The 13,484-nt window shown below is 39.6% G+C and overlaps 1 protein-coding gene across 5 annotated transcripts in view; it reads left to right on the forward strand.

Annotated features, from left to right (window-relative positions):
* The window catches only part of SFMBT2 (Scm like with four mbt domains 2), a 1,092,424-nt gene that overhangs the window by 901,668 nt on the left and 177,272 nt on the right, over window positions 1–13,484 (forward strand). For all 5 annotated transcript variants that reach the window (XM_078677113.1, XM_078677108.1, XM_078677111.1 and 2 more), the window contains one exon: window positions 10,280–10,322. In XM_078677113.1, coding sequence (XP_078533239.1) covers window positions 10,280–10,322 — 43 coding nt within the window. The remainder of the gene's footprint in view (window positions 1–10,279; window positions 10,323–13,484) is intronic.

The following is a 13,484-nucleotide window of genomic DNA, read 5'->3' on the forward strand; positions in this document are numbered from 1 at the left end:
AAGGTTTTTGGATCTTAAGGATCCGAGTTATGATATTCCATATATCTGGCAAAAACTGATAAATAATAGGACAGTTGCAGAATACATGTTGTAAATCTCCAGTCACAGAATTACAATGCCAACAGTTTGGAGTATCTAATAGTTTAGCTTTAAACAATTTATTCGTAGACCAAAAGCATTGGTATAGCAGATAAATATTAGTTTGTATGAGAGTTGCTGGGAGATAACTAGCCGTGTTGGACTTCCAAATATCCTTCCATGACACATTAGAGTTTTGAAAATCTATGTATGGTGACCATTTCTGAGTAAATGTGCGACGGAGGAAATAGGAGTAGAACGTTTTTATAGACTTTAGAGGCTATATGTCCTATATGTCTGAACAAGTTAATACAAAACTCCATAGCAGAGGATTGAGTCATTGGAAGCAGTTGGGGATATGCATTTATAACAGTGATACATAGTAATGTGTGTTTGGAAAAGTCAGATTAAGTTAAATTATATTTAGCTTGAAGATCATAAAATGAGTAAAACATATCATCTTGACATATATCAGCAACAAAGAAAATACCAGCAGCGATCCATACATTGCAAAAAGATATATGTTTACGATATTAGAGTTTGGGATTGAACCAAAGTTAATCTTTCTCAGTAGATGCAATGGCAATAGAGAATTTTCCATCAAATGCTAAAAGGGCAATTTTAGAGTTTGCAATAATGGGCGATCATTTGCCAAATGAACTATTTGCCAAAGTGAGAAATGCAGGTAATGGATTTGGTGCCAAAATATTCTTCTCTAGAATAAGCCATTTGGGTGCATTAGAAGGAGAAATATTATGAAACCATAACGAACATTGTGCCACAAGAAATGCAAAATGATATTTTTCTTAATCTGGTAAACCAACCCCTCCATCACATTTGGGTAATTGCAATGTTTTAAGACTAATGTGGGCAGGTTTATTATTCCAGATGAACTTAGTAATTAATTTATATAGTTTACCATAAAAGTAGAGGGAAAAGAAAGGGGTAGCATGGACAACAAGTAAATGGTTTGTGGAGTTAGTCATTTTAATTGCCTCAATACATCCCCATAAACAAGATCCCCAGCTATTTAAATGGTGATAAGGCCATCCATCCAGTTTCTCTTTGGTACTAGCTAAAATGTTGGAACAATTGGTTTCAAGTGTACTTTTAACTGAATCAGTGAATCTTATGCCTATATGTTTTGAGTTTTTTTGGAGACCATACTATATTGGTATTTGCCAACATTGTAGAATTACAAAAATATTCAATGGAAAAACTCTGTTTTATAAGTATTCAGGAAAAATCCAGAAACTGCAGCATATTTATGAAAAATATCGAGAATAATAGGTAAGGAGATAAGGGGATCTTTAAGATATAATAACACATCATAAGCGTTTGCAGGAAATTTAATGTTTCTATTTTTCAAAATAACACCTGTGTATTTATCACTAATGCTGAGAGAACAGAAGAGGGGTTCTATGGTAATAAGAAATAGCAAAGGAGATAGTGGACACCCTTGACGTGTATTTCTATGAAAACCAAAAGGAGAAGAACAAGCACCATTGACAAAAATGGAAACAGAGGGTGCCGAATACAATGCTTTAGTCATATTGAAAAAAATAGGCCAAATCGAAAAAAGTTTTAAATAAAAATTGCCAGTTTACCTCATCAAATGCTTTTTCGGCATCGAACTGGGCAGCTGGTGCCTATAGCAAGAGACAATGCATGACAAGTGTTAGGGACTGACAGTCTACCTTTCATGAAGCCAGTCTGGTCAGGTTAAATAATGGTGGAAGGCAAGGGAGATAATATATTTGCTAATATTTGGGCATATATTTTACAATCCTGATTAATTAGAGATATGAGACGATAATTTCATACTAAAGTAGGATCTTTATAGGCTTCGGGAGGAAAATGATAGTGGCTTCATTGAAAGATCCCCCCATCATTGAAATACATTGAAAAGCCGTAAAAAGAGAAAGTAGGATAGGGGATAATTTGTCTTGATAACATTTGTAGAATTCAGCCGGAATATCATCGGGGCCAGGTGTTTTGTTGGGGTTTAGTGCTCTAATGGCTGCGATTATTTCTTGAATATCGAATGGATTTTCTAAGGCTAGTGTCAGAAACATGAGGTAGTTGACAAGTATTAAGGAGGTCAATGCTGACATTATTTTGAAGAGCAAGAGGTTCATGGTATAAGGAGGAGTAAAAGTATAAGAACTCTCTCAATATTTCCTCAACACTTGTCAATAGAGTACCATTATTTGTTTTGATGGCTGGAATTTGAATTCTGTCACGCTTAATGTGTATATAGTTAGCTAATAGTCAACCTGATTTGTTTGAATTTAAATGAAAATTTAATTTTTCTTTTGAAATAAGTAAACCTGCTCTTTTACAAGCATACAATTACAGTCATATCTATATTTCCGGAATTGGTACTTATATTGTGGATCCTGAGATGAAATGAAAAGTCTTTCCGCTATGTGTTTTTCTAATTTGGAGATGTGGGCGTAAAATGATTTATTATCATGCGCCATAATAAAATTTTTAACTCCTCTAACAGAAGAATTAAAGGCATCCCAATGGATAATTTTGGAGGTATTGCATGGATTATAATGAAAAAAAAAATCACTAATGGCTGAGGCAATTTTTTTAGAATTAGTTGGAGTCAGAGTTCATTCTCCATCTTTTATTAGGAGTATGAGAGTCAGAAATACATAAGGAAAAATAAATTAGGGCATGATCAGTAACTGTAATAGGGCGTATAACCGACTCATGTGGCATAAATTATGTGAAGACAATAGGTAATCAATCCTAGAAAATGAAGAATGGGCATTAGATTAATAAGTACATTCTTTGTCTGTAGGATGTTCTAATCTCCAAACATCAATCAATTTAGTAACAGAAAAAAGTATTTCAAACCAAAGAACGATTTGTTAGACCGAAATTTAAATGCAGAGGAACGGTCCAACAAAGGATCTTTGATAAGATTAAAATCACCACCCACTATAAGGGACATGTTACCTATTTCGTATTTCAGCAGAAACTTATGACCAAAAGGCAGGATCATCAGATGTGGAAGTGTATATATTTACAAAGTTTAAAATACGTTTGTCAATTTTAACTTGAACATAAACAAATCTACCATCTGGGTCATGGTGGTGAGACATTAGTTGTACTTGAGCTCTACGTGAGCAAAGCATAACTACCCCATTTTTACGTTTTGCAGCAGGAGATGAAACTATAAGCCCTACCCATCCCTTGGACATAGTATGTAGCATTTTATCATCTAAATGCGTTTCTTGCAAAAAAACAGATATCTACATTAGACTTTTTAAAATATTCTAAAAAAAATTGCCTTTCTAACTGGGTGCCTCAAACCCTTGACATTTAAGGAAGCAACTACTAACTTTTGTGGCATGGACATATTACCTTATTAATAGCAGAAAAAGGATAAAGGAAAATAGAGAAAGAAAAGTAGCCCACATAAGAGACAAAACAAGACATAAAACATATAAAGAAGTCAACCTCCAAGACCTCATATCAATAAAACAGTGGAGATGGAGGTACAAAGCAAGAGTAACCACCTTATGTGCACCTGCTATAGAAAATAGAATAACATTCTTTAATAAGGGTACGTCATGTTAGCCTGTTAATCCAGATGGTTGAGAATCCATGAGAATAGGCTCATGCTGGTCCAAGAATTGTATTAAGTCTGACGGTGAGGAGAAAGACTTGGAGACACCATTTTTCCAAATGCACCTAACTGAAGGATCAAAGAGGCCATACTTGTATCCAGCTTCTCGTAGAGGTGGCCTCAATCCGAAAATTGGCGTCTTATTTGAACTATTTCCTTTGCAAAATCCTAGTGAATAAAGACTTTATTTCCTTTAATCAAGGGAGAAGGGATATCTCGGGAAGCCTTTCTTATGAGTAGGAGGTGATGATGTCTCTGAACTTCAAATATGATTTGCCTCAGTTTGACTTGGTGAGGATCTCAAAACGTTCTGGAAATTTGACGTTTAAAAGTTTAGGTAATAGATTTTCTAAGAGAAGACGATAACTCTGTCCCTCAACTCCCTCTGGGACATTAAAAATGCGTAGGTTGTACTGTCTATTTCTATTTTCCAAATTTAACAATGAACATTTGAGAGAAGCAACCTGAGGAATAAGTGGAGCATATTTATATTAACGTTAGTGTTGTCACAAATTTTTATCTCATTGTCTGCTACTCTCATAGATAGGGAGGCAATATCTCTCTGAATATTTTTTAAATCTGAGCAAATGGTATCAGTATTTATACGAATAGCTTGAATTTCCTCCAAAATATTTGATAGTGAATTGTCTTGTGAATCTATAGCTTTCGATTTGGTGGGAGGTGGCGAAACAGCTTGTTTAAGTTTATTTGAATGATTAGGCACCGATTTGGACTCCATGTTGTACTACAGAGAGCAGGTAAATAGTAGTAAATAAATTAAAAAGCAAATGACATATAATAAACAGAAACCTTGAAGTATACTATGGCTTTCCTGGCGAAATATTACATTTGTTGGAACTTAGGATGTGGTGGCCATCTTGCGTCGCGCACGCTGCCGACTCCTTAGAAGAACACAGTTCTGTTCATCACAACATTGCAGTTTTAATGGCAGATATGTGATCAGACCACTGAACAATGTATTCCTTAAATGGAACATGAATCACAAGGAGCCATTGTCCTCGCCTGTCAACTGGTATGTTCCCCGGTCAATTACAGTTCATGCTACTAGTGCAAAAGCAAGTTGTATTGTTTTAATCTGACATGTAATGCCATTAGATCATGGCAAAGATTTTGTTTGAATGTGTACTAGAACAGCTTGTGGATTGTCACACCAAGGCTGATGCCATTACGGCAGTAGAGAATTGGATCTTTATTTTTTTCATATTACTGTGTTATGTTAGGGGTTTTGAATATTCAGGATAGTTAGACCATGTACAATTTGTAGAAGAAAAGAGACTTTTAAGTTATGCTTACTCTGTGATGTTCTTCACTCAGTAAATGCCCTAATCCTAATCTTTTTTGGCTACTCCTTTGTCAGCTTTAGGCAGAAATTGTAAGTTATTTGTGAATTGCAGAGACTTTTTAGAAACTGGTAAACACAGCGTAGGATATTTTACATTTGTATTCCCAATAAAAATTGTCAAACATGTTGTCCTCACGTTTGCCTTTTTGAGTGGGAAAACATGAACTGATAATGGGAACTACTGTGTAAATAGACATATGTGATTGTAACAACGATGATTTTATTTAGGTAAAAAATAAGCATGTGAGTCAATTGTAAATAGACAAAATCAGATTACACATTGTATTCAGCTTGAATAAGGCATCAAATAAATAAAAGAGAAGGATAAAAATGGAACTACAACAATAATTAAGGGATACGTAAATCATTTTAATTTGGTATTGTAAATTAAGTACATCATTTTTGAGAATAGTACATTGGAAAGGACCTGGTGTCAGAAAGGATCATACCGGAAAGGTATTGAAGTTTGATTGAGGTCACTAAATGAGAGTTTGTCTGTATATTAATGCTTACAGCCTTCCTCATCTTAAAGCCAGAATCATAACACCACCATGGTTAGACAACCATTATTTAGTTAACATCTGACCAGGTAAATTACTGCATTTTTCTACATGAATTCTCAAAGAAATTACCCACCTCACATTGGATTGTGAAGTCCTGTATAGACAACTGAATTTTGATGTGAACTACTACACAACAAATGCAGTTTCCTCTATAAAGTTATGGAAGCTACATATTTTTGTATTACTGGTTTAGACCTTAAGCTTTTTAGAGAGAATAAAAAAATGTGGTTTGTGATCTATGTGGTAAATGGGTAATGCCTGGATTAATCAACAAAAGGCAGAAATGTTGGACCATGAAAGAGCATGGCTTTATCTCTGAGATATAATCACTTCATATCTACTGAATCTGGATATACTGCATCATTTCTATTGGGTATTTTGAACAGCTTGTGGAAATCAAAAGACCCCACAGACACCATTCATGCACAACGAAAATGGCATAGTGATGTGAGTGTACCTGCACAATGTACAGAAGAGCTGAACATATTTTTTGCAGCTTTTACCAGAGTACAGTGGCTCACCATTTACAGGGGACTGGCACAGTGTTTGCATGTGAGCCACCTTAAGGCATATATATCATTCACAGCAGCACACTACGAGTGAATATTTTCAGAATTACAAATTCCACAACATGACTGGTCCCCGAAGCTATAACTCATATCTGCTTTTCAAACAATAGCAAGCATTGCATAAAATGTTCTAATGTTTAAATGTATTAAAACGTGATGTATGTGGACTAAGGTATGCATGGGTTCAATAAATCTAAAGGAGGAGGAACAACATTGTTGCAAAATACTTTTCAGAAAATTAGTGTGAACCGCATTTACCTACTGTATGTTTTAGAAAGAGTTCACCTCCCCATTCTCCCCGTTCAGGTTGTGCAGGAGGATGTTTCGCTTTAAAGCACTGTTTGGAGTGTAGATTGCCTCTACCACAAAGAAAACATACATCAATGTCTGGCTTACTGGTCAAGATCTCCCATAGTAGGCACCGCCAGTAGCAATCCCTCTTTCAGGCTCTCGTTTAAAGGATACCAAGTAGCTTGACTTTTTAAGCCCATAAATGTACTTGGAGATGGTTCATAGAAATGTCAGCTTCAAAACCAAAGAGGCAGCGGACTCAAGGGTGGCAGCAGATTTTGATCCTGCAGGAGGCATCTTTTCAATACCTTCACTAGTTTGACAATGCCGCCATTCAACATGGGTTGCAGTTAAGCATGGGCGTAAAATCCGTTCCGCTCGTGGATTTTGCGGATTTTCTGTAAATTCACAATCCGCGAACTCTCGCGAACTTGCCGAAAATTCGTAAAATCCGTGCGAAGTGGATTTTTGGCTTGGTCGCACTTGCCAACTAGAATACTATATAATTTCGCGGGAGTAAACACTTGCGAACACGTAGATGCGGCGGGCAGCGACAATCTCGCAATTGCGAGATTGCAAAATTTGCAATTTCGCACAAGAAATCCACCAGCAGGCAGCATAAACCTTGAAAATTATGATTTTTATCAGAATAACTCCTCAGGTTGACATTTGCCTGCACTTTTTCTTTGCAAGGAGTCCATTTTGGGGGGGGGGGGGGTGGGAGGAAGGAAGTGCCCCACAGTCTCCAACTTCCTGTTCCTGTCCAGCAGGCTCTTCCCAGGGCTTTCTTCATGTGCTGGTCACTTTGATTTGGATCTTGACCTGGAAGGATTACTTTTTGTGGATGCTGCTGGATATTTGTATTTTTGCAAAACTGAAAGCACTCAGCAGGTGCAAAAGTTCAATCTTATCATTAGTAACCATTCCCTGTAGTGCTTCCTGAGGGGCCCCTTCAGAGTTCATTTGCCTACTTGCAGCTATTCTATGACCCTGCTCTGACCCTCACAGCAGGCTCAGAGAATAGCTACAAGTATACAACAAAGGTCCTGTTAAAAAAATTACACTGCAACAGAAAGCAATTACAGACAAAACTGAAAGCACTCAGCAGGTGCAAAAGTTCAATCTTATCATTAGTAACCATCCCCTGTAGTGTTTCCTGAGGGGCCCCTTCATAGCTACAAGTAGGCCACAAAGGTCCTGTGAAATAAAAATTGCACTGCAAATTACAGATAAGGAAGCAGGTGCCAGCCAGACTGGAAGTTTAAATTCAGTGACACATTAATCAACCCCAAATTAATTCATGTCAGTTGAAGCAGGGCAGGTGTGCTTGCTTTTTTTCACCCCCATAATCTACAGTGATAAACCAACCAGAGGGTGGCAGTGATGTACCAGAGGGTGGCATGGGTGTACCAGAGGGTGGCAGTGGTGAAACAAAGGGTGCTGTGAACCTGTGATGATGAACCAGACGTAGAAACGACAAAGTCGCGGCCATTGCGAGCCGACAAGTAAGTTCGCAATTGCGAACTGGTACACAACCCTCGCGAACTGGCAGAAACCCTTGCGCAACAAAAAAAAAAAAAATCTGCAAATTCGCGAGAGTTCGCGGATTTTGCGGATTGCGAATCCGTAAATACGCAAGTTCGCGCATTGCCAATTCGCAAAATCCGCCCATGTTTAGTTGCAGTAAGACTCAGTAATGCAGCCAATGTTCCCTTTTAGTCCATCTGAATGCATTCTGCAAATGACAGGCAGGAGGGACCTTGTGGTGCTTTCCCTTCCTGACCTCCTTCTCCACATAGTACTTAATCCTGGAGTTCTGTTCAACGTAGACTCTTCCCTTTTTTCATATATGAATGTTATGGCAACAATGGCAACCTCCTGTTTATAATGCAATGCAGATTCCTCCCACTGCCCCAAACTGACTAGTGTTTGGTAATCACCTGTCTTGATCCTTGACCTGTGGCCCCCCCTTAGAGCACTGACCAACCTATGCAGCTGCAAGATGTGCCTACTTAGAGGTATTCTGGACCAGAGTGGTACCTTTACCCCCTGCGTCCATGGGGACCTACACCAGTCATAAACACTACCCGACCTGTCTTCCCTCAACGTGAGGGATTGCATCCTGACAGCCAGGAAACAAAACACACACTCTTGCATTCCCCCAGGCTTGGTTCTCTTATTACTGTACCCCAACTGTGGGAAAACTATCACACAGTCTACACTACCACACAAATCTCATTCCATCAATAGATGGCCCCACCTAATACCTATTATTCACAACATAATGTATGATGGATTGTACAATTGTATTATATTTGCGGAACAACCCAATAAAGTTTGTGTTAAAAAAAAATCAAAATAAATACCACAATCAGCCCAGATCCAACCCTGTGATCAATGAAGCTGATCCCTGTCGGAGCTGCCCCACAGGCTTTCCTTGTGTAATGTTCAAAATATAGAGGAGAACAACATGATCCGGATCGCAATCGGAACGCTGTCACTGGCTGCAGCCCCCATGCAGATCCGGTGGTGCCTCGCCTTCCGTTTTAAGTGCTGCCAAGGCACCCCAAACAGTCCCTACTATGCACATGCAGTGTAGAGATTCCGGGTTAAAACTGGCTGTTTGGTTCTTTTTACTGAGCTGCCCTAGGCTGTGGTGTTGGCACAATGCTTTTTTATTCCCCTTGCCCTGCATCACAGTGGAGCCCCCTCCCCCGTCCCAAACATAATTTCAATCCCAAGCATCCACTCTGACTCCGAGGGCAGATTGTTGTACACCCAGGCCATTCTACTCTGCAGCAAAACGAGCAGGGCCACTGTAACTGGGAGTTGAAGTTCTCAAAGAGTGCTGAACGATTGCTGAAGTATAACTGACACCCTAAAGGCAATCCATGACACTGACGCAGTGCATGTTTACATTTCACATATTTTACTCTATATTGCATTCCTGAAGACGGTGATGTTTCTGTAGATTTTAACAACGCACCGACACGGCGTGCTTATGGGCCATTTCAGAGAGATGTTGGAAGAGAAAGAATGAAAGTGTATAGAGAGTGAGAAACTGCAGAGGACAGTTAGACTGGATGAAAGGGGAAGGGAGTGATGGTAGTAAAAGGGAAGGTGTTGGTATTTTTCAATTCTCGCCTAGGGCGGCAAAACACCTAGAAACGGCCCTGATAGGAAGAGTAACTGCTCAACTTATACCGCGTTTCAGATCGTATAACTCTCCCAGCTTCCAGTTCTGAATTTCACCTGCTCACACACATCAAACCATGTTGCACGTCACTCTAATAGTAGTACATTCAATACCTCTGCAGTCGTCTGTTTCATCACTGAGGCTTTTAATCCTGACGCTGCAGCAGTCCACGTGACTGTTTCATAACAGCACAATTGCAGACTCTTTGCTATACCCTGCAGTTCAATCCACATAAAGATAAAGCAGATTACTGGCGGAGACCAATTACAGTGCATGCCATGGCTGTGAATATAGATGTATTTTTGCTCTCGTACACTTGGATTTCAAGGCTATAAATCTGCAAAGGCAGGCATGTGAAGTTTAATGTGGAAGCCACTTTCGATTACAGGGACAACAGATCATTTAACATAAATGTGTAATGAATAGCTGGCTATGTTATTTTTAACACTGCACATTCAGGCGAGGCCTTTACCACCAATAAATGAACCAGTCATTCACTTACATCCTATCATTAATTTCAAAGTGTCTATGTCGCTTACATTTTGCTTGATTTAAAATGCGTTTCTTGTTCCACAGTGCAGCAGACGAGAAAAATTGCTGTTGTGCAGCCAGAAAAACAGTAAGTTTCTGTTACACATCAAAATGTTAATGGCTTAAAATGCTGCATGCAGAGTGATCTGTCAAAACACTGTCTGTGTGTCAGGGTGAAGCAATTTGTCTCCAAGGTGAACTATGTACTGGGATAAGAACCGTCAACGAGCTAGGCAGTAATGCTCAGTGGACAGAAAAGGAAGTGGCAGACTTGCTTGTGAAAAAAATAACAATTATCCATTAGCAGCTGCACAGAACTGACAAACTGTATTTTGTGTGGCTCTTCCCGGTGTAAAACGACAAGTTTCACGTTAGGTGTAATACACCTACCAACCACACCATGTTTACAAAGCAAATCTGCTAGAAATATCACAGAGAGCTTTATTAAGGAAACATTATTATGTAAGCAGGTTTCTGAGGAGGCGATTGTGTGACAAGAATGTTTGTGCATATTTGCTGTGCGGCATTTTTTTGTGGCAGGGATACATTCTGTTGTTCTTTTGTACTGCTGTGTTTTTATGCTGACTATTGCAATGTAATGTGCTGTGGTGTGATTGCTTTCTTGCATTATCTATTGATTGTGTTGTTGGGCGCTGTTTTGTTTTGATTATGTTATGTTGCTTTGTATATGTCAGTGTGTTGTGATCTGTTGTTTATTTAGATAGGTTAACAAGCGCTGCTGCATTTTAGACCAAAAGTGGAAGCCTTTAAAGTTTCTGCTACAAGTAACCATTTACCACTTCCTGGCGTGGTAATACAGCACTGTCCCAGGTCTTCAACTATATAAGACTAGAGTGAACCAAAAACTTTGTCAGAGACCCTTCTTAAAATAGCACTTTCAGTGCTCACTTTGTGATATTGCCCACATTGTGCTATAGTGGCTCATAGAATATGCCAGGAGCAGGCGTCATACTGCCAAACTGGACAGGTTTAAAATTCATTGTTGTTCTGTGCAGATCATTGGCCTGTGATGTTACAACTTCTAGATGTTAGTAAGGTCTCCAAAACATTGTACAACTTGCTTGGGTGATTCATATATTTGTATGTGCTTTCCCTCGGTATTTATTTTAACTACACATTCTATGAAAGTTTTTATTGTGTAAAACTAAACTAGGGGAGGGCAGAATGTTCAGTTCCGCCTAAGGAGTTGGCAGAATTTTGCCAACTGCGTGTTACTCATAACGCTGAGTTAAGACCAAATTCCGCCAATCGATGCATAACGTACGTTTTTCTTGCACACGGCTCCAGAATGTTAAGTTGGACGTGCGAGTGAGATTTGGCAACCCATGATTTCCAGTGGTTAAGAGGACATCAGACGAGATTTTTCTAACACGGGCGGTCGTGACATTTCACGATCAAAAAACTGCCAAAAATCTACTCAAGCAGCACCAAAATCAGCTCTGAGTAGCTGCGCTCCTCTGATGCACCGCGTGGTGTCATTTGTGCTGATTTTTCAGCACAGAATGCGCTACCAGGGCTAAATCGCAGCGCAACCAGTGTAACCTGCCTTTTTCCAACCATTAGGTGAACTCTGTGGAATCTTGCAGAGCTTTTATGCAACTCCGCAGATTTCTGTAGAGTTAAACTCCGCAATTTCCCCTCACTCCTATACAAAACCTGCTGCATTGTTCAGAGTAACACTGCTATTGTTTTGCTATAATAAGCACACATAGAAATGCAGTGTTTTATAAGAGATTGATTATTGTTTAAATATAAGTTGAATGTAGGTGGAAAGGACATGCCTAAATTCTCAAGTCCTGTGGATATTCATTCCCACATTTATGCCCACATTACTAAAGCAATGAGGAGGAGCAGGGATGAGGGGAGTACAGCGTCAGTGAACATCATGAATGTACATTTAAATAAATGCCATAGAAATGGACATGAGATGATGTGCTCCCTGTTATCCAATGTCATTGGAGGGTTCATCGTTTTCCCTACTATGTGCCCATCTGAATAATAATGTTTGGTGTTTTGATGTTGCACATTTGAAACTGAAGGCTCAGAATCTATAGAACATAAACAGGTCTCATATAAAAAATGGGTTGTCAAGAACTTTGCATTTAGGCTCTTGAAAGCATCTACCATTTGTTAACCTGAATTTAGCACTATTTTAATGTTTCTGTGCTCCTGTTTAGGCAATGTGAGGATGACCGTGTAAGAGTGACTGAGAGAGAATGATGACTAGTATATCTTAGTGGATAGCAATGAGGGTGGTTTTGGTGCTGTGGTTGCTGCGGAACCCGGACTGGGAAGGATCCAGGATGCTGTTCTCCTCGAGGTAGCGGGTCAGTTGTTTGTTGACGATTTTCTCGGTGACCTTCCCCGGGAATGGGAGCAGGGATATGGGTCGGAAGTTCTTGACATCCTTGGGGTCCGCCTCAGGTTTCTTGAGTAAGGCGTTGATCTCTGCGTACTTCCAACTTTCAAAGAAGGTTGCTGTCTTGAAAGAGATGTTGATTACTTTCCGAAGATGGGGTGCGATGGCTGTGCAGGCCTTGTTGAAGATGTGGTGAGGGCATAGGTTTAACAATGATCCGGAGTGGATTATAATTTTTTGTGGGGGAGTAAATAATTGTTTTAATTTTATTGTGGTTTAGTGGTTCGTACTAGGGGGCCTATTATGATTGCGGTTTTCCCGCATCCCCCGGGCCGGCGGAAGCCACCGCCGGCCTGGAGGATGCGGGAAAACCGACGCGGACCCTAGAAAGACCCACTGCCATATTAGGATGGCTGGTGGGTCTTGCATTCCGTCCGCAGATTTTCCGCCGCGGTCGCCTTCCGACTGCGGCGGAAAAGCTTTAACATGGCTGGCGGTGTCTATCAGACACCGCCAGCCATATTAGGATGGTGTAAAATGTATGCTTTTCCACGGCGGCTTATCCTAATTGCGGTTATTGCTGTCTAATACCATCAGTTTTATTAACAAACACTAACATTTTAGCAAATTAACACTTTTGTGCTGCCCTAGCACTTGGGCCCTCTCTTTAATTACTTGCATAAGACTCGAAATGCTAGGGTTGACATTTCACATTGTTTTTAGTGCTAACTGCCTCCTTTCATCTATTTTTAGTGCAAAGATGCATTTCATGCTAAAAAAGCAATATTGAATGGCACTGAAAACAGCTGCTCACTTTCAGTTTGTTCACATTCTTCCCTTAATGACGCAATAGGACTTTCACCCAACGAA

This window comes from Lissotriton helveticus, chromosome 1_1 (assembly GCF_964261635.1).
Source record: "Lissotriton helveticus chromosome 1_1, aLisHel1.1, whole genome shotgun sequence".
Classification (NCBI taxonomy): domain Eukaryota; kingdom Metazoa; phylum Chordata; class Amphibia; order Caudata; family Salamandridae; genus Lissotriton; species Lissotriton helveticus.